The sequence below is a fragment of the Zymoseptoria tritici genome, chromosome 17 (genome assembly GCF_000219625.1).
Source record: "Zymoseptoria tritici IPO323 chromosome 17, whole genome shotgun sequence".
In the NCBI taxonomy this organism is placed as follows: Eukaryota; Fungi; Ascomycota; class Dothideomycetes; order Mycosphaerellales; family Mycosphaerellaceae; genus Zymoseptoria; species Zymoseptoria tritici.
In genome coordinates, this window is record NC_018202.1 from 152,642 (window position 1) to 178,404 (window position 25,763).

General features: G+C 53.6%; 6 protein-coding genes across 6 annotated transcripts; 3 read left to right on the forward strand and 3 right to left on the reverse strand.

The window, feature by feature from the left end:
- Window positions 1-3,989: 3,989 nt before the first annotated feature.
- On the reverse strand, window positions 3,990-4,505 carry MYCGRDRAFT_97795 (uncharacterized protein; the record flags this gene model as incomplete). The annotated part of the gene is made up of 1 exon (XM_003847158.1): window positions 3,990-4,505. One exon carries the CDS (start codon window positions 4,503-4,505, stop codon window positions 3,990-3,992), a length of 516 nt encoding a protein of 171 aa, XP_003847206.1.
- Window positions 4,506-7,236: 2,731 nt separating this feature from the next.
- MYCGRDRAFT_97796 (uncharacterized protein) lies at window positions 7,237-7,996 on the forward strand (the record flags this gene model as incomplete). Its single annotated transcript, XM_003847098.1, has 3 exons — window positions 7,237-7,730; window positions 7,819-7,905; window positions 7,990-7,996. The coding sequence occupies 3 exons, from the start codon at window positions 7,237-7,239 to the stop codon at window positions 7,994-7,996; spliced, it is 588 nt and encodes a 195-aa protein (XP_003847146.1).
- A 1,794-nt stretch (window positions 7,997-9,790) lies between these two features.
- Window positions 9,791-10,342, forward strand: MYCGRDRAFT_97797 (uncharacterized protein; the record flags this gene model as incomplete). Its single annotated transcript, XM_003847099.1, has 2 exons — window positions 9,791-9,795; window positions 9,898-10,342. The coding sequence occupies 2 exons, from the start codon at window positions 9,791-9,793 to the stop codon at window positions 10,340-10,342; spliced, it is 450 nt and encodes a 149-aa protein (XP_003847147.1).
- A 7,100-nt stretch (window positions 10,343-17,442) lies between these two features.
- MYCGRDRAFT_97798 (uncharacterized protein) lies at window positions 17,443-18,772 on the reverse strand (the record flags this gene model as incomplete). Its single annotated transcript, XM_003847157.1, has 4 exons — window positions 17,443-17,600; window positions 17,941-17,987; window positions 18,276-18,288; window positions 18,670-18,772. 4 exons carry the CDS (start codon window positions 18,770-18,772, stop codon window positions 17,443-17,445), a joined length of 321 nt encoding a protein of 106 aa, XP_003847205.1.
- Window positions 18,773-19,240: 468 nt separating this feature from the next.
- Window positions 19,241-20,203, forward strand: MYCGRDRAFT_97799 (uncharacterized protein; the record flags this gene model as incomplete). Its single annotated transcript, XM_003847100.1, has 4 exons — window positions 19,241-19,254; window positions 19,311-19,370; window positions 19,535-19,771; window positions 19,951-20,203. 4 exons carry the CDS (start codon window positions 19,241-19,243, stop codon window positions 20,201-20,203), a joined length of 564 nt encoding a protein of 187 aa, XP_003847148.1.
- Window positions 20,204-22,845: 2,642 nt separating this feature from the next.
- On the reverse strand, window positions 22,846-23,545 carry MYCGRDRAFT_97800 (uncharacterized protein; the record flags this gene model as incomplete). The annotated part of the gene is made up of 3 exons (XM_003847156.1): window positions 22,846-23,086; window positions 23,335-23,376; window positions 23,433-23,545. The coding sequence occupies 3 exons, from the start codon at window positions 23,543-23,545 to the stop codon at window positions 22,846-22,848; spliced, it is 396 nt and encodes a 131-aa protein (XP_003847204.1).
- Between the last annotated feature and the right edge of the window lie 2,218 nt (window positions 23,546-25,763).

A 25,763-nucleotide genomic window follows, 5' to 3' on the forward strand; every position in this document is an offset into this window, starting at 1 on the left:
GTCAAAGCGAATGACATTCTGCAAGCATTCCAGAGTGACATTTTGCAAGCATTCTAGCGAATGATTCTAGCGAATGACATTAAGCACTCCAGGATGAAATTTTGCAAGCATTCTAGCGAATGACATTTTGCAAGCAAAGCTTCGGAATGGCATTTTGCAAGCAAACATTGGATCCTACCAGCACCAATTCATCCGGGAGCAGGCGACGAGTGATAAGCTTTGTCTTTCCGGAGCAGCTGCTTGTTCTCTGTGTTCAACGCACTTGGAGACTCGGTAGGTCTTTGTCGAAGATGTATGTGGCTGACACGTTGGGCGACTGCAAGGAAGCGCAAATTCACGCCGCACGTGGTGGGAGCCGGACATGTCGATTCCAAGACAAAATGGCAAATCGTTCTCGTGACGCTGAAGTTTGAAGATTGCGAAGCATGCTCATCTGACGCTTTCCGTCGGTGCTGTGGGAGCAGGCATGGAATGCGAACGCGCAGTACCACGCCTGTCAGCTTGACAGGCCCGAAACTGTCGACACCGCTTCCGCCAGCCGCCGCTCATATTCAGAGACCGTTGGCGAGGAACTCAGCACCTGCACCTCCCCAACAAAAGTCAGATTACTATACCATTGCTGCCTTTGCGAGGCGAATGACCCACCGCATACTCAACACGTTCATTAACTCCCCACCAGAATGTATCCTGGAGAAATCGACTATACGACAACCTTCGCCGGATGAACGCCTTCGGCGACTTGAGCCGCAGCACTTGCTCGCCTGCCTTCTAGGCCGAGTTGGCGTATGCTCTGCTACTTCCAGAAGCTGCCAGTCACGGGAGTGATTGCGGGATGCTCTGTCATGTCGCAGGTCAACGCGACTCAGCAGACTTTCAAGGCTCGTCATTGCACTGATGCTTCTCAAGTCAACTTGCTACGACCGCACGATAGATCCGTGCACTTTCTCGCATCAACACTGCGAAGACTATCCCGTTCAACTCGCAAGCAAATCACGAGAAGGCTGCGTGGTATGGCTTTTTGGAAGCTCTATGTGTAAGACAGCGCTTCTGTCTAGAACGACGAATGCTGCAGCTCACCCGCTTGCACAGGGAAAATGCGTAATAGCAAAGCTGACTCGTCCGGACTTGCCACAGCGGTTCTTCAATTGACTCATACTCCGGTCATCAACTACAAACGGCTTATCACGCCCTTGCCCGCTGCGATACGTCTTGCAGGCCAACGATGAGAGACGGCCAGTGTTGCCTTGAGCCAACTACATGCTGCCCGAAACTATGCATGTTGTCGATAATCCCCGGCCTTCCTATCCCCCCGCCTACGCTTACGAGTTGCTCATCAAATGCGAAGTTCTGATGGCACCCATCCCTCTGGACTCGCAGAAAACATTTCCGACGGTTTCATACCTCAGCCACGTCCACCGATTAACATTCCATCCCAGGGAGAACTCCAAGATAGCGATCGCGCCTACAGTGTCTTATTTACGATAGCGCCTTACCTATGCATCTTCCCTTCTTCTTTTGTTCTCACCAGCCATCTACTAACTGATAGACAGAGCTCCAGTCGAAGACGATGGCATCAGCGAGGACGGCGATGATAACGAGACCGAGCCTGGCATCTACTAGGATAGCGGCGATGATAGCTTTCGAGGTGCGACCGGATGGTGGGGCACACCGGCGAGTCTTTGGAGCCGATGGTTGTCGGCGATGGGATCGCTGGAGGTGCTAACAATGGAGCAGTTGTCGAGGATTGTGAGGATGGAGCAGGCTCTCGTGAGCGTGCTCTCCAATCGTTCTTGGGGCACGAGCCATGGAAGCTGCAACGGCTACGTTAGCGACCGCCGGTTGAAGCAGTCAGTACCCTCTCCGTGATGCTTTGCTTTAAGCTCCTTCGGCTTCTTCACTCGCCCAGTGTGACATGGCACTGGCATTCTGAGCTCGAATGGGTCCTTTGGTGGGAGGCGAAAGTGCAATGGGGTCCTACTGAGGAGCAATTGTGTGCAAGGTCCATTAAAACAAAGCCCTCCTAGGCAGTCCCGAAGTTCCACTTACCTTAGAGCTGGTCTTAATTAGGATTAACTGACTGGTCAGAGGCCCTTCTTCCCGACAATTAACTAGCCAGCCAATACCGCGCACGAACAACATCACGTCCGATCCCTTCCCCCGTCCACCGCTAATCTCTCCACCTCGACATCTTCCGCCTCCAAACCTTCGGGTCACAGTACACACTTCACGAGCTGTGAAAGAAAGTGAGAGGTCGATGACGCTCACGTTGGTGGAATTGGTTGAAGTGGAGGAGGGGAAGTTTTGATAGCATGGAGTTTGCTAGCGATCGGCGAGGAGGTTTGGGGTATACGACTTTCCGAAATGTCATTTTGCAATGTTGTTCCAGCAGAATGTCATTCTGGGATGACATTCTGAACCTTAGCAAAAGACCAAGAAGCGACCGGCTACGACGCACTCGACAATCCGTCCAGCTTGGGAACATCAGATCGGCCGTCAACCACACAGGAGTCCTCATTATTTCCAGCCGCCAGTCCGATCTCATTAGCCAAGCCCGTTCTCTCTTCCCAAGCTCGTCGTATGCAGCCCCTCTCAGCAGCCATCGAGTCTCGGCAGGATGTCTTCTTTCTTGCCCTAGCCAACCCATGGTGCTGATGAAGAACAATCGCCGTGGCTCGCATCGACGCCGCCTTTCAAGCTCATCGCGCTTTCGCTGCGCGCAAAAATGCCGATCGCTCCCGCCGCGGGCACGAATCTCCACAGATTCGTTCCTCATCACGACTAACGTCTTTGAAGAATGGAAAACTGCTCTTTGGCCTAGTCGTTCCTCCAAACACCCTACTCGGCTTCGACTTAAACATCCGAGACACCCATCGAACGTTACGAGAAGCTTGCAGGAAATGTTACCGATGAAATAAGAGCCTTGAGCTGCGCCAGCGCACGGCGACGATGGCGGCGGGGACCCGCGTGCAGGACCATCTACAGCATGACGACATCGCTCCAGTCAAAGAAGGACAAATACCGAACAGAAAGTAACGAGAGAGACTGACGATGTCTTTACAGCGTTACACCTGAGCGCATCGGATCACACGTCTGATTTTACATCGCATTGTACGCATACTCTGAAACTCTGGAGCCTTCAAATGTCCAGCTCCGTTGTTGTTGCTGAATGGACAGCTTTCTGGTGATCAGATCCTTGGCCGCACACAGCGCCATCAGCCGGCAACTCTTTCGCGATAGCTCGCCGCGCAAATTCGAAGCAACTCAACTTCTCGAACGATTCGCGATCATGCCAGGACTTTTCCGTAGCACGAACGACAACGCCACCGGCTTTGGAGGGAGCCAAACGTCTCGGCTGGAGGCCCGATCACGGCTACGTCCACCTCCGTGCCAATCAATACCGAGTTCGACGCAAGATCTGCTGGAGGACCCGGTGCACCAGTCTCGATGGGTATCAAGGGTCGTGGGGCCACCACCACCACCACATTATCGACGGGACGTGAATGTGGGTTCGGGAGAATTGAAGCTGATGCGTAGACCGGAGAAGAGAGCGTAGAGTTGTGGGAAACATCTATACTCGACCCCTTGCGGATGGTGACAAGTTTGTCAGCCTTGACAAACTCTTTCCTGGCCAGCGATCCGAGCCGAAAGCTACCTGATTCACTACCTCTTTCACTGATATGATTCATTATGCGGTGGTTTGCGTTATTGCTATCCACCGACATTCAACAGACGAAGCGGGCAATCCAACTTGCCCCTTGCACACGTTACATCACCTTGAAGCGTCGAGGAATTCTCAACCCTCTGTCTTGGCGTTGAATTGTGAGGACACACTCGCCTCGGATTCCGTCTTCGCATCGTTATTGGTCTGAGATATTCCGGCGACCAACCAACGGGTTCATGTCCGGGGCGTGGACGACTCGGCCAGGAACAAGAATGGGGAGACATGATGTGTGAGATTCCTGTGAAAACGATAGTGATGCCGGTGAATCTTAATACATGCCCGCGACCCGGCCTCTGCGACTTTGCTTCTTGGAATTAATGAAGCCAGGAGCCCTGGTGGTGTCCAAGGACTGTGCAATTTTGTCCGCCTGCTGTGGCTCTCTGGGCAGCTTCTGCATCTCCTCTAGCAGAAGCTGACAGCTGCCAGCCTCCTCGCCCATCGCCCATCGCCCATTTGTTGGCGACGCATTGCTTTGAAGCACGCGTCCGAAGTATGTTGTGAAAAACTCCATGCCGCTGTCATGGACCAGCTTCCTGATCTTGTCCGGCCGGAATGGCTTGCAGCACAATTCGTACCTCTGCTGCTCCGCTGCCGCTGTCGGTCGTGCTGAGTGGAGGCGAATTCGGAGGATCTCAGAAGTCGCACCAGCACCTTTGCTCCGGGTGAGCTTATGAGGAACGATGCAAAATCCCTGCAGCTTTGCGGCTTCGCAGTCCGTCGAGCATTGCCGCAGCCTACATGTGCCTGCTGCAAATGCTTTGCAGACGCGGGAATGCACACACATTTTGCCCCATCGATCGATATCGGTACGCTGCATCGAAGCAACACGACACCAGTGACCTCGGATCTCGAGATTTCAGGGAGGGTTCAGGTATCACCACAACGCCCTGCGTTGTCACGCGCACTTTGTGCAGGATCTGAGGGCGTTGCGGAATCCGAGTGTCACGACACGGCGCGATGGCCAGCGGCCCACAGACTACTTCAGCGCCGCACCATCAATGATTGTAGGAGCGGGCTTCAGATCCGCCCGTGTGATCGGACGAACGAGCTTGGTAACGTTGAAAGTAAGGAATGATCTTGGATGTCGGCGTACTCATCTCGCACGAGATTCGAGGCATACTGGCGATTCTCGCTGGCGACGGAGGTGATAACAATCGTGTGTGATTGACGCCGATGTCCGGAGATCCATGCTTGCTAGGAAGCAGATCGAAGTTGGGTCAAACCGGCATGTTGTGTTTGGGATGTAGCCACGCTTCCCATTCAACATGGACCGCAGTGGACAAGAAGTTGCGGTAGAGCAAGTCGTGAGGTGACACACCGCCACAAGCTGACGAGTGAGAGTCGGGCAGGGCAGGTGTCTGAGGACAGGACACGGAGCCATATGCCGTGACTCCGCCGTGTAACGCTCGAGGCTGATGTAGTCAACGTCAGAAGGACGAAGACGAAGTGAATCAGCACTTACTCCCATGCCCGCTCATCTTCACCCGTGATCCCACTATCCTCCTCCTCATATCCCTTTATATTACACTCCTCCCATCCTCTCACACTCTCGTCCTCCCTCGCCTCTCGACTGCTTGTAACCTCCACCTCCGACTATCGTCTCGACTCTTCACTCTGTCCTCTTCCTCGCGCCTTTCCGGCTGATTCGTCTGTAGAGACGAACAACCTCTATCCGTTTCCTCTCAGCAGATGAGTTCGCCGTTTCCACCACGGGCTTGTGGAACAGGTCTCGATCGAGGCGCTTGTGTATCCCTTTAAAGATCATGCCCAGTGCCGGCTGGATCCTGGATAGCACGGCCGTGGACATCAATGATGGCAAGAAGGAAGCGGTGGAGGTGTATCCGTGAGGGTATTCCAGATTCAATCTTGCCGCGATGTTTGCTGGGCGCCCGCCGCCCGGAGCTGCTCGTCCAGCACGACATATTGATCACTTTGGAGTCGCTGGCGGTCGGTGGTGAGAGAATTGAGGCCGGCGGAGCTTCTCGCAAGCCTTGACTCAGGCAGGTGCTTAGAACTAGTCATTGCGGAATTTCCACCACCTGCACGATCCAACGAAGATTCATGTCGACCGCCATAAAGATGTGCAATCTGCACGCGAGCAATGCTTGAAGGAGCCGACCCGAATATCGATGACACGATCAAATCGATGCCGGAGAGTACAGGTAAGCGGTCTGGAAGTCTTTTACTTTGCTTTCATGGCGGTTTGCAAGTGGGACTCTGAAGTTTTGTGTGGATGACCGATGGAGTTTAGGATGTATGTAAGAAGGATAGAGGCCGCGGGATCTAACGAAAGTCAGCTAGGACTGCGTCCTTTGGCAAATCGTTCTCGGCATAGACAGGCATTCCTTCATACCGATGATCGACTCGAACGGACCGCTTCTCGCGCATCCATTCGCCATCTACTTCCGCTGTGAAATGAGGCAGTGCCGGACCAGGACAATTCCGGATGCGATCCGACTAGTATCACCGAACAGCGAAATGTATTACTCAAGGCTTGTGTGCGCGTGGTTGATGCCCCCGGAGTCGAAATGACCACCTTGCAGACCAGCTGGACAATTCTTTCTCCGAGTTATTGAATCTCCGGACTCGGATAGATGCTACTACCTAGCAGCATTGTGACTAAGAGAAGGCGACGGCAATTGCTATTCAACATCGTTGTGTTGAAGAGGCACTTGCGAACTTAACATACTCTGACTCTAATTAGAATCGCGACGAACAACAATACCTCGAGGAGGAACTCTACCGAGCACAATCCACTATCCGCTGCTAAGCGGCCAATCTCTCCACGCTCTATGTCGACAAAGACGAATGGTCGGATGCCATTCGTCGACTTCCAATGAGAATGGTCACAAGCTGAATCTCACCTCGCCCTTATCGCCTATCGCCTATAATAGCACGGTAACGCCAAGCCCACACGCGAAGAAGACGGCGCAGCTGGAGGATAAGTTGTTGAAGTTCTTAGCAAGCGGTACCAAGCCATCGGCTACGCCATCATCAACGACCCTTACTGAGATGATGAACACAGCGACATTGAACCACAGCTTCGGGACAGCAAGCTCTACCAGCCAATCCTTGCCAATTTCAATCAAGCTGACGCCAAGAACGGCTGTCCTACTGTTGTTTGCTGGAATATGGTGCTCCTGCTGCGGCGATCCGTGCCTGAACGAAGGAGAATGGTGCTTCGAAGGAGTCTTTGCCTCTACCAGAGCAACTTTGCGACCTTGTTCGGATTTTGAGTGTTGAAGCGCATCTTGAGCTTCGTCTACAACCATATCTCGAATCCAAAGCTGCCCTGTTGTTGGGCATTCTCTCCTTCACAGACATCACTGTTGCCCTCACGGTCTCCATGCTGGCGCGGCAGGGCGTCTGTGACACCAAACACGAGTGAGTGTGGAATAAGACTTGTTCAAGCTGAGGAGGGATCACTAATGTTGTTACATAGAACAATCTCGACCACTCAATCACCCTACTTGTCCCTGCCCTATATACCGGAAGCCCTCGGGGCAAAGTCCAACATGGAGAAGTCCGACGGAGTGCACAGCGAAGCCAGCAAGTCGGACGATATTGCTGTGTCACCCGCGGAGGCCTATGTCAATAGCAAATCCACCTCTATTGCTACGTACGTCGCCAACAACGATGCTTGTCTCGAGCGCACCAAGGCCAAGCTCGGCTCCCTGACCAACAAGACTTCACAGTGTACCACTGACGACGATAGTCGCGCTGTTGGGAAGAAGTCCATTGTAGCCACCATCGTCCACCACTACGACAATAAATTTCGGGACATGGCCGATACAGCACATGGACAGCAGAAGTACTTGCGCAAGCACTCCAAAGCGGTCAGCGACAACTGCATAGCCTTCGACGAGCACACCACCCGTCTGGAGAAATGCCCACGATTCCGTCTTATATCTTATCTTCACCCCTTCTTACCATGCGGAAAGGATAAGCCAAATGTGCATCCATGGCGGAGTCACGAACCCGAAGATCGCGAATGTCAACGACCACGGCGGTACATGAACCTTGATACGCTGATACCCTCAAGCCGGTCTTCCTTGTCCTTTCTATGAAGCTACTTTGAAGTTCTTCCGATCATCCAGCTCTTCACGCAACCCTTTATACAACGCCCGACTTGCCGACACCCGGAAGCTGGATCCTCTCAAACCCAGCAAAACCTGCTTGTATGGGTGCGTGCAGATGATGCTGTTGGACTTGCTAGCTAGACACCGCCAATCACAAACGCCAAATGACTGCTACGAGCAATTGACCAGACCATAGTAGCTTGGACCATTCCACTACCGTGCTCCGGACGGTTTCGACCAGAGATCTGTGTTGTCCGAATGATGTTGCGATGAAAACCAGGGGCCAGTGGCGGCGTGCAGGGATCATTGCAGGGATTATTGCCGGAAGTGTTGGTCCGTGCACAAATTCCCCGCATTTCCCCGGCTCCGACCAAATCGCAGTGCACGGCCGAGGGAGGCCCACAACCGGAAGACAATCGGATGGTTATCCATTGACGATTTGTACATATGAGCTCCAGTTGGACTTGATCCAGAGGAGGTGGTCTGGCTTCTCTCCTCAAAGATAGCTTTCAAGCAGCTGCGACCTCAAGCTCCCACAAGACAAGTCGAGTCCAGAGTTTCTTGAAACCGCCGCACCTCTCAACTATCCTCGCTCCAACACTTAGACGACCGGATCCGTTACTAACGCCAATGACAGTGCCACATACTCAGTACTACTGGAGAAGGTGATTGGCTGAGCCGGCGGTGCCATCGGGTCAGAGGGAAAGCTGGACTTGGTGGTTCGGGCTCGGCGGACCAGGTGCTATTGGGCACGCTTCGTGGCAGAATCTACGCCACATCGCCTCCTGAATTCCGGTCGAGTTCATGATGTCGAAGTCGTACTTGGAAGAGTTGTCGTATTCTTGCTCGAACGTGATTAAGAAGGTGGTCGGTAGCGATCGGTCCATAGATTGAGGAGCGGCAACTGCACATAATCGCCGACTTGTCGAGGCCGAGCCTGAGAACTCGGTCGGGATGTGACTGCCATCGAAACGCCGCGATTGCATTGGCGTCGCTCGACAGTCCGCATGTGTTGATCATCATGTGTATCGGAGTCTCGGGCATCCTTCGCAGTTTGAGCTGAAGGAGCAGTTGCGGCGAAGAATAAGATGTTTGAATATACTCGTAGACGAGCCGCCTACGAAGTCCTGCAGGTTCGATGCGTCTCCGTCAATCGGGTAGATGGATGTCATCCATTTGACAAGGCATTTCATGTACGCGTCAAATGCCGGCAGATGCTCCAAGTAGCGGACGGTGTGATTCTTATGATGACGAAGATGGATGAGGAGCGTGAACGAATTGAAGGAACACCCGGCTTGATGACATCGAGCACTTGAAGCTCAGCTATGTGAAAGCGTGGTATATCGTACAGTGTTGCTTATCATGCTCTCGATCCCGTCGTATTTCATGGAGAACGACTTGCATCTGTTCCTCTCGCCTTGAAAACTGTGAAGGTATTCTTCATCATTCGACCTTGACTGTTGTGCACATGTAGGTCTCCTTGAACTTCAGAGCTCTCCTCCTTTGTCCTTGGTGTTCCTTGAACTTCAGAGCTCTCCTCCTTTGTCCTTGCTGTCCCGATCGCGCAGCAGCTCCCGCAGCTCTGCCTTAACAGCTGAACCCACGTCTGGGCGCATAAGAGCCTCGACCGGTTCGAAGGTATGCTTCCAGGTGACGGTGCGGAGACCCTGCTTGTCCTTCTTCTTCACGACCCGATCCACCTGCTTCTTGTACTTCAGATACTCTTGGTTGCTAATCGTGGAGGACTCCTAGTCGACTCTGACGCGCGATCCGTGGAGGCTGACTAGACGGCGGACTTGGAACGTGTCTCCGGAGGGAGTGTCCGTGGATGGGTGTTCGAGGTCAGACTTGGAGGTGCGCGCGCCGCTGCTCGAGTGTTCGTGTTGGTCGTCATGGCTGGTGCTGCTCGGGCTGCTGCTGTAGACGTTGGTTAGGGGTTCAACCTCGGTGCGCGGGTGGAGGCATCACATACGGAAGGTTCTTAGCCATGATGTGGTGAGTTAGTTGTGGTGTGATGCTGTGTCGTGTGGTGCGGCGTGGTCAATGTCGTAGGCGAGGACAGATTGGAAGACAGCTAGAGACGAACTCTCGGTCCAGCCCGCAGAGCCGCATCAGTCTTGGCGTGAACTTGTCGATGAATCAAGCTTCAATTCCTGAATGGACTTATCAAAGTGAAGAGCTTCCGAGAGCATTCGAAATCCTGCCGAGGAGCCAACCACTGAGGTACCTGGATCTGAGTGATGAGGGACGGGATTTTGCTGCAGTGATCTTTCCGAAGACGACCCTTGGAGCCAACGAACCCTCGATACTCCCGTCCAGTTCCACTGCGCAAGCACATGGCAAACCCATCGAGGCGCTCCGATCTCCCGTCATCGACGATCGCGCCCTCCTCATAACGTACTCATCATCTTCGCCTCGCACCCACCACTGGAGCGCTTCTGTGAAGCAGAGCCAAGGTCGGATTGGCAAGATTGAGGGTCTTGGGATCGAGAACATGGAGGGTGGGCTGAGGAAGATGCAAGTGAAAAATACGATGAAATAGAATACCGACATACAGAGAGAGTGACCACTTCACCCCACATCAACAAACGGATCATCCTCCATTTCGTCGACAACCAGCAACTGCAGATCTCACTGAAGTAACGGCTCGAGTACCGACAGGGTATCGCACATCATATTTCCGGCAGCGCTTGATAATGCGGAACCCCATCGTTGGAACAGTGTGCTAGCGGTGTCAAACCGGTATGACTGTCGTCAAAGATCTCCGACTCTGTCGTCCAACTCTACCTTGTTCGTCCATCAGCCCGTTGCGGCCTTCTGCACGGAGATGAGGCTTTGCATGTGCACAAAACTGTCATCGCGGACGACCTCGAAGTTCCAGCATGCTTTTATGATTTTTTTCACAGGGTAATATCGCGCGCCTCCAACGATCTTACCGCTTGTTGTCTGCAGATCGCAAGCTCAACATCACATATCAAGCCATTCGATGATCCTCCTTGCAGAACATCGTCTCGAGGTTTCTCCAGATATTCAGCCTTCTTCTCTCAAGAGTGCAACTTCCTAGACTCATGCTTCGCGCCTTGCAAAGGAGCCGGAGGATATACTGACTCCGTGGCTCACGGGCACGTGACACGAGAGCGTACATGACACGAGAGCAGACTTAGCAAGCTAGTATCCGAGATGCAGTGCTTCGATGCCACTCCACTGATTTGAAAGCTCGGAACATCACTACCGGGAAACTGGCATCAGATGCAGCAAGTGATGCATGTTCGATTGATGTACCATTTCGCAACCAGCTGTATCGAAAGGTAATTCTCTCCGCCGCCGCAACCACGCCAGTGAGTACTACTCTATGACTACAATGCTTTGGCCCTGTCATCTCTACCTGTTCTCTCCGCTATCCCAACGAACCAAGACGGCGGTTCAGACTCATATTGGTCTGCAGCTCCAACTTGGCGTCCATGCCCGACGGCAGATGCGTAAACCGAGCAGATCTATATTCCTTTGAGTCTCCACTCGGGCGCCCGTGGTGACGAGAAGTGCACACGCCGAGCACAGGTGGCAGCAGCAAGACCCTTCCCATGCCACGACCTACGGCACACCTTGGCGTTGGTTCCGGTAGAAGGTGTCGGTATCCAACCGCCCCCGGAAACCCCGTCCTAAGAATCACCTATGCACTTCGGCGGCTCTGGCTCGGAGGTTTCATAAGAATTGTCGCTGTTCTACGATTGATCCTGCGCCTTGCAGTGGTGAAATGTTGTTTCTCGTCACAGCGGTGGCGGATCAGGCCAGAATCATGCTTTGCGGAAATTTCCACCTGCAGGCTACCGGCATGTGAGTCATGCTGTGGTTTAGTGTGCACAAACGACGGATGCGATGGGCAGCGAGATTGCTGTAATGCTTCTGCTTCTTTTCGCTCCGCCTTCACCGTTGATCGATTACTTCCTGCTTGCTTTCGAACCACATTACTGCGGAAAATACTTACCGCCCCAGAAACGATAACAAGTAGGCTGAGTAGCTGCCAGAAGATGCTACACGGCATAGCTAACAGATGTGCAGCCTCGTCATAATGGACGCTGCAAACACCACCTCAGTGCTTTCGCTCTTCGCTGCCGGTGCCGGGCAGCAAGCCGTGGATCTTGTTGGTCACGTCTCTTTGGCTCCCGTCAACTATACTCACACGCTGGCTACGACCAAAATCGCCGCCGCCGAGAAAGCCGGCAACGACTAGCAAGCCCTCTAGAAGGCCATCAATAACCTTACAGCCTACGCCTTCGCCTATCGCGAATACCCTAATGCGCTGCAGCTGAACTTGATCGCTGCGATCCAGTGCGCTTACGAGCCCTGGGTGGCGATAATCGACGATCGGGTGGTCTTTGCTTTTATGCTGGTTCTTACGGGCATTATGCTCCTCGTTATCTTGTTCTAAACACTGCCAGCGGGTATAGAACCGGTCCCTTACACACACTCTCTCTCCGAGCTCTTCTAACATGCCTCGCAGCTATTAGGGCGCGCCGATCTAGCTACGCTCTCAGCCTTGTTCGTCATCGGAAAAGCAAGCTGGTCAGCATCGCGTCTGTGGGAAAGTGAAGCATCGCGTTTGTTGGAAAGTGCAAATTGAACGGAAGAGAGCGGGAATCGAATCAAGCAGGAGGTCGACAGGGATGAGACAGCTGGACGTCGCTAGTTCTTCCAAGACGAGCAAATGTTTTGGACTCTCCAAATTCTCCCAATTCTCCACAGAAGCCCTCATCCACAAAAGTCTTCAAGCCTCCTCCCAACGAGACCTCCTTCTCCTCCACAAAGGTCGTCATTTCTGCGAAGCCTGGTAGAGTCGTGCATTGAGACGGTACTCATCGGCGTCGTCAACATATGCGTCTTTGAACTTCGTAGCGACAGGTTAGGGCTTTATAGGCGAGGTGTCCATGGGTTGTCCGGAAACAGCTGGGGCTCGGTGAATGCCCGCCTGGCGTAGGATGGCGGCGCAAGCTCCGAGGCCGCGAGTGTGAGACTAAGAAGATACCGGCGAACCTCGACCGGAGGAGATGGCCAGGGACTGGGGAGCGAGAATACTCATTGACGACGCAGTGGGCAACGAGACCATTGCTGTTGGTACATGACCGGTATCTGCAGCACATTGAGGGTGCAATCGTAACACTTTAGGCGTGAGTGCCAGTCTCGGGTTCAATCAGCTAAGAGTGAGCCGTGCGAGTCACTCATACAAGAATGGGCTCGAGGGCAAAGAAGTAGGCCGGAACGAAATGGACTGCCATCTTTACCAAAAGTTATCAGACGAAAGCATTAACGATAACAGTTGAAATTCAATACCGCACGCAATCGCCACCCGCTGCACAAGTCAACATTTGAGCCTTCCACCTGAGGTCAAACATGTCTCTGCCTCGGGGCAATCATCCTCATCCTTACAGCTGCGCCCATATTCTTTCGCGCATGCAGTGTATGAACCTTCTCGGCAAGAGCCCGTCCGTGGTACTCCTCTTCCGTCAAACCAATCCGACTCTTGGCTCGTCGCGGCGTAGTGTCCGGTTTGGTGCCGTGAAGTATCGCTGAGAATCGTTGCTGAGAATCGTCGCTAAGGACCAAGTCAGTCGGGAGCGTGCGAGAAACCACAGACAACAGGCCGCGATGGTGTGGAGGTTATGGTCTACTCTCGTAGGAATGTCCGGCTCCAGTAGATGCCGACCAGTTTCGGGACGAAGGGGTTTGGAGCGGACATGGTGGAGAATGGCGCGGTGTGGTCGGATGGCGGTAGGCTCTGACGAGTCGTTCAGCTCGATCGTACGGAAGAAAGCAAGTCGTTTAAGTGACGTAAACCCTGAAGCCTAAGGCAGGTATCGTCAACTTTTTGTGGCCGTTTTAACTGGCAGCACCTGCAGCGAGGTAGGGTACTGCCACATTGCTTCCCGATGACTTACACCAAACCCAAAAGCAACGCCATGTATTGTAGAGGTTCCGGGTCAGGTGTCGCCGTCGCAGGTGTTGTGAGGTATCGCTACTCTTGCTCTTGACGGCAACATCTGGAGACAGTGTCATGCCCTCAATCTTGTCCTGTTCGCCTTCAAAGTCGCTAGCAGTCTGCTCTGGAGTGAGCTGCCCGGTCTAATTATCGCGGGAGGCAATGCTAGCCGTATCGTGATCGTCCGTGGAGATATCGGATAAGTCGTGGAGCATGTCGTATTAAGAGACTGCGAATGGCGCTCCAGATTCGGTTGGATTGTCCATCTTAGCTCTAGCTCCGAGAGTACTAAGAGCGGCAGGTGGTGTAGGAGATACTGGATAGTGGTAAGACGGATTGGAGGAGCCTCCGTGATCCAAATCACCGACTGACCGCGCACCTTCCTCGATGTTCTCATCATTACCGGCGTCAACGAATACGTCCGTATTGCCACCGCGACTACATTGACTGCTTCTCTGACTCTTCGTCTGCTCAACCATGCGCCTCACCGCTCTGTGGCCATCACAGAAATAACTTCTCCCACCGCTCGTACGGCGGCGACGGCGACTGAAGGGTTGAGAGCGCTGGTGCCATTGTCATTGTGCCAGGCGAGTCTCACCTGCACGTGTCCTGCGCTGCTTGGGGTGTGAAGGCGACTTGGGCGGACAACTCTGTGAGTGATTGCGATAGCAAGTCCGCTACGGCGGCAATCAAGAATCACTCCATTGCCGTTGTGGTTGTATCGTCCTTGATGTCTCGGATCTTGCGCTGCACATGTATTCTCCTACAAGAGATTCCCTGCCACATTTCGCCGCGATCGTGCTCCATGCTCCATGCTCCTTGCAATGTCCTCCTGCGGTGAGGATAAGATCCAGAGGTGAGCCTTTCGATGAGATTCTGAGGTGAGGGTCTGAGATATCCTCTGCAACGGGATGGGGTCGAGGCTTGGAAGATGAAATCCAGGCGGGAGGACGGAGGAGGAGGAGTCGTGGCGGGAGGATGGAGAAGGATTCTCGGCGGAGAGATGCAGTCGAGAAGGGAGATGTTTGATTTCGCCCTTAAAGTTTTGCTGATTGTCGTTCAGCGCGAGGATCGATCGAGGGAGCGCATGTCATCCGGTAGTGGACCCTGAACTTCCGGCTCGGAGGCGCCGATGAGAAGTCAAAATCTCTATTTCCACCGCACACGATCCCACTTGACTATCTTACGACGTTAACGACGGAAGCGACGACAAATTTCATGTTCTCTGTCCTCGACGACTCCGTCCCTCAGCGCGAGCGCCAGCCTCTCGATGGCCGCGACGAGACTCTGCATGGGAGCGCATCGGTGGACGGCAACTTCGCTGCCTGCGAGGCTGCTGCTCATCGGCACAGTTTGAGTCATGGATACGAGCTCGTGAAAGACTGTAAGAAGAGATACAATGGAGCAGAAGGGGCGCCAGACCGCCGAAGAAGCCCGACAAAGGGCACAAAGAAGCCAGGCTGCGCGTTCAGTGTGAGCTGACTTGTCGTGCTTCAAGGACAAGCTCGCCGAGAGCCAAGTACCCGAGCCTGGCTATGCGGACAACAACGCCGAGATCGACGGCGACTTCTCCGATGACGAATTCTACAAATGCTGGGCACGATATGGAACACGGCGCCGATGCGTATTGGCATGTCGGACCACCTGTTGCACACGACAAGAAAGCTGGGGTGAAGAGGAGATGAGCGAATCAAAGAAGAATGAGAGCTTGGTTAACAAGAGGAGAATGATGAGAGCCAGTGTCCTCCAACTGAACTTGGTCGAGGCGCAAACAATCGGGTGCTTTTAGATGAGGACTATTCTTCCGACGAGGACTTCCATCCCGCTCATCAATCAGGCCCTCAGGCAAGTTCGAGCGGAAGAGAAAGGACAGTACTTCGAAGGTGGATATGAGAGGATTATCGATACTCGCACAGTCCCCGGTAGAGCCTGCTGGAGAAGTGGCGCCTTTGATACTTCGGACCGGCGCAAAGAAGAAGCTTGCAGATCGAGACGTATCTGGAGAGCGAGCTATGAAGCCACCATCCCAAAACGACTTTACGTTCAGCCAGAGACCTGCTGCAGATCTGACTCGGTGCGAGAAAAATTCTTGCTGCTGCGTAGAGCGAACGAGCTGGAAGTCTTGTGGCGGGAGCCGGGCTCAACCTCTGGTCTCGGTAATAGTCGTGCGGTGACTATTAAGCCATGGACGGGGGAATGCAGGTGCCATGTCCATATCAGCAAAGGGCTTCGCTTTCGAGACCTTCTCCAACCCGTTCTCACCCGCCTTCGCATGGCTTCAACGCACGCACGCAATCCTCGCTCCTGGGGGACAAAAAAAGCGGATTAGCCAAGCAAGCCCTCTACAACTCGATTCGTTGAATACCCCCTCCAGCAGTTGAGAATAACTTTCAAAAAAAGCCAGACGACTCTCACAACAGTATCCTATATTGTGATCGAAAAATATACGTTGTTTTAGAGGGGTTTCGTAGTAGTAAATGGACTGTGAAGCCGATCTTGCTTCTGCAGCTAATTCGCTTTTTCTGTTACCCAGGAGCCTCGCGGCTTCACAACGCAAGGACTCCACCCCTTGCTCGATCCTCATTCCGACCCTCAGAAAGCATTCGACGACCCCCTTGCCTCGCAACGCTCCACAATGCCTTCGAAGGTCCAGACCAAGGCTCACGCAAGAGCTTGTCGCCGCTAGTACACGCATCAAGAGATACAAGATTGGACTGGCTCGTGCCTAGGCAGTCCTTCCATCTTCACCACTAGCATCTCCGCTGGAGGATACAGCTACTAAGCTGCAGTACTTCGAGCCTCTCTCTCAAGAGCAGAAGGACCACTATTTGGCTGAACATCTGCTTCCGTTGTCGCCAACATAGCCACTCGAGCTTCCATAGCTCGTGCGCGAACATCGACTAGCGTGCGCGTTCACGAGAACCACAGTCGTCAACACCAGCGACCGCTTAGTCGTCTCAACTTCCGGCATCGCCAACTCCAGCGACTGCTTAGTTATCGATACCCTCAGCAGTTCCAGCTTATTAACACCTCCGGCTTCTGCTCCGGCATCAAAGCCTCGCCGCTCTAACGCTTCACCGACCGGTCGCACTACTTTGAAGTCTCAGCTGGCTGCGCCGACTTCTTAATTTACCGCTCTCGAAGATCAGCTCGTTGCGAAGGCAGTCCTGCCTTCCAAGACTCCAATGCTCGATAACATTCGACAACGGCTGGATGCCATCCTTCCGCCAGCTCCACCAGTGCCAGTCGACGCCTCTCCGAGCCTTCCACCGACTTCGTCACCAGCCGCGGTTTCAACTCCACCAGTTGCGGTCTTACCGGATGTCGCTCCCTCGAGCACTCCACCATTGGTCACCGTCTCACCGAGCGCCGTTCTACTAGCGGCCGCTCGACCTGCACGAACTCTCCGCTCTCGACAACGCACTAACCCTAAGCACCTCCAAGCCCTCGCTCTGTCTATCACTTCTGCCGGTCGACAGCGCTCGATCATGCCACCAGGCTACAAGCCAAACTAGACACGCTTATCACCCACCACACAGCCGTCATAGGCAACACGGCACCACAGTCTCCTCGTCCACGGACAGGAGCACCCTTCAGGATGACATCTCCCTTGAAACAACACCGACACTGATCTACCTGTGTATGTCCAACGTCTCGAGAATACACCGTCACCGAACGCGCACACGAGCGCTGACCACACCGACATCCGCAGCTCCATCAACGACTGCGCTGGACTCCGTCTTCACCGCACGCACGACCGCCCCATCGATCCAACGCACGCGAACGCCTCTATCGGTACCGACAGCAGCCGAATCTGCTTCAACAACTTCTCGCAAGATAGCGCACTCAAACGCTCATGACCACTCTCAACCGCAGCTCCTTTACGATTGCGCTGAATTACATCCTCCACAACATCTGTAGCTCTATTACGACTGCGCCGGATTTACGACTTCACCGTTAGTCTAGGATTTACGACTTCACCGTCAGTCATTTCTACGACTACGCGGACACCGTCCCTTATCAATTGCGCGACTACTAGCTTCACGGCTCCGCACGACCGCACGACCGCTTTACCCTACGTAAGCACCTCTACTAGCGACGACCGCTCTACTAGCGACGAACGCGCCATTACTAGCGCCTTAAAAGCCTCGAACCCCTTCGCTTACGCCAGCGCATTAACCTCGACAGCTTCACACGCTCGCTGCCATCCTTACTAAACAGAAGCAAGAGCAGCATAACCAACAACACCGCGGTTTTACTACATCCGCTCCCTCTTCGCTCTCATTATTGTCGCCGACTTCGTCTTACCTTCTACCCTGAACATGCCGACGACATCTACTTGTCTTTGAAGCTAAAAGAGCTTCGGAGCATTCCTCCTCTTACGCCGAAGGCCTCCCCTTCGTCCCCCGCCGCATCGACTACTCCCGTAAACACGATATCGGCTACCTTCCCTCTAAGGGCATAGTCGGCTACATTTTTAACGCCTCCCCTCGCCGCTTACCTTAACTCCAACCCTAATCTATAAGAGGCAGATAAGTCCTTCCTCCGCAGGCGAAGTCGAAAGCTACTAGAGCCGCTGGTCGGTCGTACATTTAAGACATGCGAAGTATTTTCGAGGCTATCACTCGGCGGCGAGGAGAGCATTTAAGGTCGTGCGATCGAGACTAGCATGGCAGACATAGCATTATCCTGCTAAATTCCTCCTTTGCTGCGATGAAAGTATCCTATGTCTGACCCGTCTAACTGCTGCATTCTTCTGACACTCTTTTTATCCCTTGTATGTCTTGAGCGACCTGACGAAGTTGTAGACGGGAGTACAGGCATACCTAACGCAGGAGTTGAGGTGTTGTCCGGAATCTTGCCTGTAAGATGAAGTTAACATGGCAACGACACACTTCGTGCGGACAAGTTAGGTCTCAGTAGACTATCGGATAATGTGGTGGTCGGGTTGCGCGTGCGGACCTCGCGATGCAAGGGTAGGAGGCACAATGCCTGCATTTTGACATACGGTAGCGGGAGATGCGGTTCATAGACGATATTAACACAGGTTGCATGCCGACACCTACTTGCCGTCGAACTATTGCATACAACGGAAACATGCCTAGCTTAAGGAAAGCGGTCTATTGCAACTCGGAAGGCTGTAGGTATGTTTCCCGTATTGGCTGACGTCTGTCAGGATGAGCGACATGGGGTTGATCCGTCCTCCAAACAGGTTCGCGTGCTGGGTCTTCTCCCGCCAGAGTGTTCAGAGGCGACCGGCAAGCAAACAGCAGCAATGAAACACGTATGTAGTATGCCGGCACCTTGGGCACAGCACCACAAACGCGCCACGGCCTGTCAAAAGGTCCGTCTTCCCAGGCGGAATCTTCTCCTTTCTCCATTCTCCGTGCAGTATAGCCTAGTACCCGCCAGAGCACCTTCGTTCATCAGAACTGCCCATTCAACTTTACCAACGACATCTCAAAAATGGAAGCTCTAGCGTAAGGTGGCCCTGAGAAGCGACAGACCAGCGAATCAACTGATCGACGTACTCCAGACATGACGATGGCCGCCTCCAAGCAGGAACAACTCTACGAGGAAATTCTCCATTCGGAAGGTCGGTCTTCTTGCATTACAGCGAGGTCTCTGATGCTACCTCGGATACACTACCGCCTGGATCATCGCGAGCCTCGAGTAGCGAAGCTGAAGAAGGAGCCGTGACTACAGCCTTGTAGCAGCAGATTGCCGCGCTGGACGGTGCGTGGCTCGATACTAAGGAAGCTCTGGCCGAGGAGACTCTGGCCGAGGAGCGGGAGACTGTCCGTCGAATCGATCTCTGGAAGGATTAGTTCTGCATGGGCAAAATGGGCTGCACGTCGAAGACCTTGCCAGCCAGCGAGCCATTGTGGAGGCGCAGCAGACAACCATTCGTCTGCGGGCCGATTTGGTGGAGGTGCAGCGGGTGGACGATCTTCAGCAGGCCGCGAATACCCACGCAACGGAGATGTTCAACGCGGTGTGCGCGGAGAAAGATGTCCTCCAAGCTAGATTGGCGAAGTCGGAACAGGCGCCTATGACGATGGATCAAGCGATTTCTCTTCCCTTTGATGGTGTGGCAACAATCCTCGACTGGAACAACATGCCCTCCACGCTAGATTGATGGAGATGATCGAGGCGTACATTGCGATGATTGATAGGCCTTCTTTCTCGTTCTACAGCCGTGGCAGCGCCTCATCCGAGCCTGAGGATGAGGGTGGCCGGAAGCGCGAATCCGAACTGATGAGCTCCGACAATGGGCGCGATGTGCCGTTACAGACGGCGCAGAAGGATGCTCTCGCCGGCATAAAGAAGGGAATCAAGCGGTTGCAGGCCAGAGCCGCTTCGGGAGACCGCTCGACCAGGCAGACGGCGCTACAACAGCGGAAACTTGCGCTTATCAAAGGAAAATGAAGAAATTCGACATGTCACTGCCCGAGCTCATTCGCACGTGCTGTGAAGACTCGATGGTGAATGTGTCCCGCGGCGAGGCTGACGGAATTGTTGCCTCTTAGTACATCGCAGGATGGATGAAGAGTCTGCACTCAAGCATGGCAATGCCGGGAAGATAGCTTTCTCTTCTCCAGATGCTCTTCGTGGATAAATGGCAAAGGCTGTACAAGGGCGATCTAGCAGATCGCAGGGCTCACATAGCGAGCGAAGGGCGGGCGAAGTGGTTGGAAAGCGCACAGATGGGGACGAGGATAGGGATAAGGACGAGGATAAGGACGAGGAGGATGGTGACGATATTGAGATCAGGATGAGGTTTGCGGACGCAGCGAATGACGGCTCAGGATGAGTACTTAATAAAGGCATTTCACCCGCTGGCCGAGCAACTGATGCTTATATGCGAGGCGCTGCAATTTACGGAATGCGGTTGATGATCTGCTTAAAGTCGATGGACTGCTCACGGTCCATAAAGAGGAAGTAGATATTCTGTTCACGGGAGTGCCAGAGCTAGTGTTAGATGGCCGCGACTTAGTAACGAGCGAGTTTAGACAACGACTCAAGGGAGGTGTTGTTAGACATTCTGGAGGAGCTCGTGTTAGTCGGGAAAAGTAAGCTTGGGGGTGCAATACAATATGCACCTCATGCTCAGAAATTCGCGTGGTCTTGCAGACAAAAGCTATAGTACCCCTCTCCGTCTTGGTCTTGCAAGACGGCTCGGCGGATGCCATCAAGTACCTACACAAGCTCGCCTTAATTATTACAAATATTGTCTTTGGGTTTGTCGTTCGCTCGAATGGCTCCGACTGCTTCAGCTCGGTCGCATATTTGCCGGCGGTACGATCGATATCGCCGTCTCGGTCGGACATGGTGGATCTGGTGGCAGAGATTGCTAGGGGGAGATGATGGAAGTAGAGCGTGCTGAACGGCCAAGCAAGAAATGGGCTGGACTGTACTTCAGTGTCCTCGGCCTGAGCTTGGCCAAGAAGGATGTGAGCACGGTTGTACTCGCGAAGGGATTCGGTTGGTCCGTAGGTAAGGCGCTCGAGCTCTGCGAGCAAATCGGTAGGTTGTTCGTCGTCGGTCCCTAGCAGTCTAAGAAGATCTTCTGAGCGGCCTTCCAGTCTTCGTCGGTCGGGTCATCGTTGTCAAGCAATTCCTTCCACTTCTGGCTGTTCTTCGCCCAAGCGATGAATTGGAAGCCACCGAGTCCAGCGTTGAGCTCCTGGATCAGAGCCTATGGCTCCGGGGTGTTGCGGCGGCGGAATCTACCCTAAGTACGGGTTATTGCCGTATAGGAGATGGCAAGACCAGCTTCCGAAGCATACCTTGATCGGTAGCGCCGTCTTCATGGCAATCCTTCGTACAAGTAACCGAGGATTTGAACCGTATCGGGGATAGAGTGGTGCGAGCTGCGTTGAGGTCACCAGGAGAAGAGCGCACAAAAGGTGACTTTGCTCACTATCGTGACCGTGAGGCATCAACGACTTGCCGGGTCCGAATCGAACATGGCTCCGCCTGTATATTCTGCTCAGTACATCGTGCCATCATAACACAATAATCTTTGCAACCTATTTCTTCCCATATCATGCTATGACTATATGCTCCTCTCCTCCAGAACTGCTCTTGCCAAATGCCGTCGCAATATGCTCTTTGGACGTCTACTGTGTGCTCAAATATCATTCTCCTTCGTCCAGACTCTTGTTCTCCGCCGTCTGATCGTAAGGCGTGCTGCTAGCGTAATGTGGTCGTCGAAACGTGAAAATCCGCAGTCCATCCTGCGGAGGGGTAGCTCGTGGGATCGCGTAGTTGGCGTCGATGACATCCTATCGGAGGATGTGGCGAGAGGTTGATCGGCAAACGTAGGCGACGACGCGGTGTCTGAAGCTTGCCAGAGTTGTGGAGCCCAGGTGAAGTGGACACGGAGTGGAACGAGGCGGTGCAGCTAATATTATGGGCATAAAGTGGTCGAGGGAAGTGACCAGTACGGACGCGACGCCGTAATGGCGCAAGCTGAGGTAATGCGCATTTTAAGAGCTCGTATGAAGGATTGTACAGTAAATTGAATCGTCGTTGGTTGTTTGGGGCCTAGGATGATGTCGCGCTCGGATCATCTCCACCCCCGCGGAGCTAGTCTAGCACTAGCGGCCGATCAGGTGCAAGCCCCCGATGGGGCTTAGCGGAGAAACTGAGGGGAACGCGACGCGATGACATTCTACCCGGCTGGACCGTATCTATGCGAAGGAGATGGCGCCAACTCCTTAGAAGTGGCGATGATTGGAAAGCTACTATGATACCCAACACAATCTGGCTGAAGACAGTGCATTCGATTATTGATGGCTCCAGATTACGCTCCGTCCACCCCTTCCCAACGACTTATCAAGTTCAAGTACTGCCGCACGCACCAATTCACATCCTCAGCGATAGTGCACTCATTACTCCATAGAGTCAATGGTCCCAACATCCCCAAGAACTGCGCTCGCAATTTCCCGCTCAACATCCCCGCCCAGCCCGGCCTTTTGAAACACCAGCATGATCTCGACCATCGCAACCAGTCGTGTAAGCAGCTGGTGTTGCCGAGCGAGTACATCTTCCGACATGCTCTTTACCTAGTGCTGTTTTCCCAGAAGATCTCGGTCAATCAAGCTCCACAGCGACTTCATATCAGAGTAATTCGTCATCGTTGGGACACGGCCCGCCAAAGAAGCGGAGCGATAGAAGACCGGCTCTTCGTGCTTGACCGCACCGTAGTTGGAGCACCCGGCGAGGAAAAGCATAACGCAGACGCAGATAACCACACGCTTCACGAGTGTTGGGGTGATCGTATTCTTCTCCTTCTTGTGAGGTCCGCTGGCAGACTCAATCGTATGTAAGTGACGGCTATGATTCTCTCCTTGCTCCTCGGGTGGCGAAATGTCTCGACAAAGCTCCGACTGCTGCTGCTGCGGATGGGCGGGCCCAGAGTCCAGGGACTAGGCTCGCTTTGTGGCTGTATCGTCTCGCTCGAACTTGGACCTCTTGCGTTGAAATTCCTCGGACATAGCACCCTTGCTAGGAGCAGAAGCAGCATCTCCAAGATAAACCTGAAGTCGACGTACCTTCTTGCCTCACGCAGAGAAGCTTCATAGTGCACTCTCCTTCTGATATAGAGACGCATCTTTATCCTCCAAAGCATTGTCTTGCTCCGCTATCGCACTCTTCTCCGTATCTTGCTCCGCTACCGCCCTCTCCTCCAAAGCAGTCTCTCGCTCCGCTACCGCCCTCTCCTCGCAATTTCTCAACGATCTGCCATTCGTCAAAGTCATCCATTTCGCCGGCTCCTCTGGGTCGTTAATAAAAGATATGCGCCGTCTCTAAATTTGTTGGGTCGCCTGAGAAGACGTCGAAGAACGACACCCGTCTTGGACGCCTCTAGTTGCGTGTGAAGTAATCCATTGTGACTGCGAAGATAGTGCACAATAGTCGACACCGCTTGTGGTATTGCCAAGTGACAAGTTCGCAATGTGCTTTAGCACAATGTCCCTTCTATCCTCGTGTTCCTGAACCTCTTTCGCGGTCTGACACTGCCTTGGTTGTACTGAGCTTAGCAGCGTTTTGTCGTGCTACAGAGACTGCAGAGAATCATGCGCGCGGTCCTCGATGCCGTTGATAATGTATCTTTGTGAAGCCGCTCGCGCGCGGGAAAAGGTGAGAATTCGTGGATTGTAGCGAGCCGGGTGCTGGGTATGCGCTTGAGGAGAACGGTGGGCATCAAAGAGAGGCTCCGATGCTTCAGATCTGGAGAAGAGATATGTGAAGTTCAGATCTCAAGGAGAATCTATACGGTATGTTTATGTTTGGTAAGACTTTGAGACTTTTCGTACCTAAGAATTCGGCACACCCCCGCCGAAGCCTCTTCCTTGCAAGTCCGAGTCCAGGATGACATCATTTCTGCACTCCCTCCTTGACATTTGGTTCTAATACCTCGTAGAGAGTCTTCTCTGCCCGCTCGAAGGAACTTCCCTACCTATAAGGTACTCACCTCTCCGGCGCGACCGCTCCGCTCGTTCCCACTCTACGCTTATGCAAGCGTCGTACCGACAACGTTCCATACGTGTGGCCCGCCGGTCTCGTCGGCGGACGAACAGGCGGAGCGACGTGCAGAGAACGCTCGTGGTCGTTTGATGCTCAATGCGCGAGAGGAACGGGCCATGAGAGAGGGATTGGCGACCTCGAGGCAAGGGAGGATGTGAACTGATGATGAAAGAGATGGAGATCATGAATCACATTGGATCATTGGATATTGCCGACTGTGCAGCATAGCGTTCAATGATATCCTGCATCCGGCGTTCGGAGAATCGCTCATACCAGAAGCTCCAAGCATATGGACACTGCGTACTTCTATGCGAGGCGGAGCAGCTGCGTCTATGAGTACTAGCGTATCTTTCAGGCATGCTGGACAGCTTCCGACGCGACCAGAGCGCAGATTTTGCTCGAGCGGCCATCAACGAGCTGGTCGAGATATAGAGTTACAGTACTCCCAGTTCGGAGAATCGTTGGGTGGAGAAGTGCACAAGCTGTAAGTCACAAGCCTACATATCGAGGGAGGATATTCTGACATTCTGATCTTGTGCATTTTCCTATTTGGGACTGATCGCGGGATGAGGTCCGTCGTCGTTGTCATCACTTCTTCTTGGAAGCCCATCTGCTTCTTCTTCCACCACGCACCCTCGTCTGGAGACGTGTTCTACGGAAATGGATTGGAAAGAGCCAATTGCTGCCGAAGGTTCGCCGCAGACCAAACTCGCTTCATTTACCAAGAGCCACCCGTGGACACGGTCGACCCGAACGACGAATCCGCGAACCTGTGAACTGTTCCATAAACCACGAAACCATCGGATTCCAAGATGCGACCAACCGATCCATGTAGTCCGCCAGGTGGTCTCTGCCTGCGACGGCTATCTCGGCCCCGACGTGGCTTGCCCTGTCCTCCGAACAGGTCGTCACCGGGTCTCGTCCTTTCAATTCCCATCGGGAGTGCTGCTACTGCTGGGTCGACACAGTGAGGAATCGCCAACCACCGCGAGTTCGCGTGCGGCTACCAATCTCGCCAGATCGGTCCCAAAGTCCCGGGTTGGGTTTGGCGGAAGAGGGCTTTCCTGCACCGCACTGCAATGCACGTCTGCATCGACCTTTCCGTCGTGTCCATTTGCTTCAGCGTTTGCCTCCCGACCCACTCTTGCGGAAAATGACACTCTAACCGCACGACCCCATGCGAACTGGCGTTCCCCAAGGTGCGAGAGTTTCGATTTACGCAGTCGCTCCGCCTCCAGCTGACAATGCCAATGCCAATGCCAATGCCAATACCAATGCCAATGGTATGGAAGTCGTCTCCGGCAGACTCGTTCTTTCTTCCTTCGCTATCATCACTCTCCGATGGATGTGTTTCAAATCTCGTCGACGGCGATAATTCCCTGGTCTCTGAACCCCAGCAACGCAACGGAACTTCTTATTCTCGCCTGCAATCTCCTCCATCTAGGATCTATCC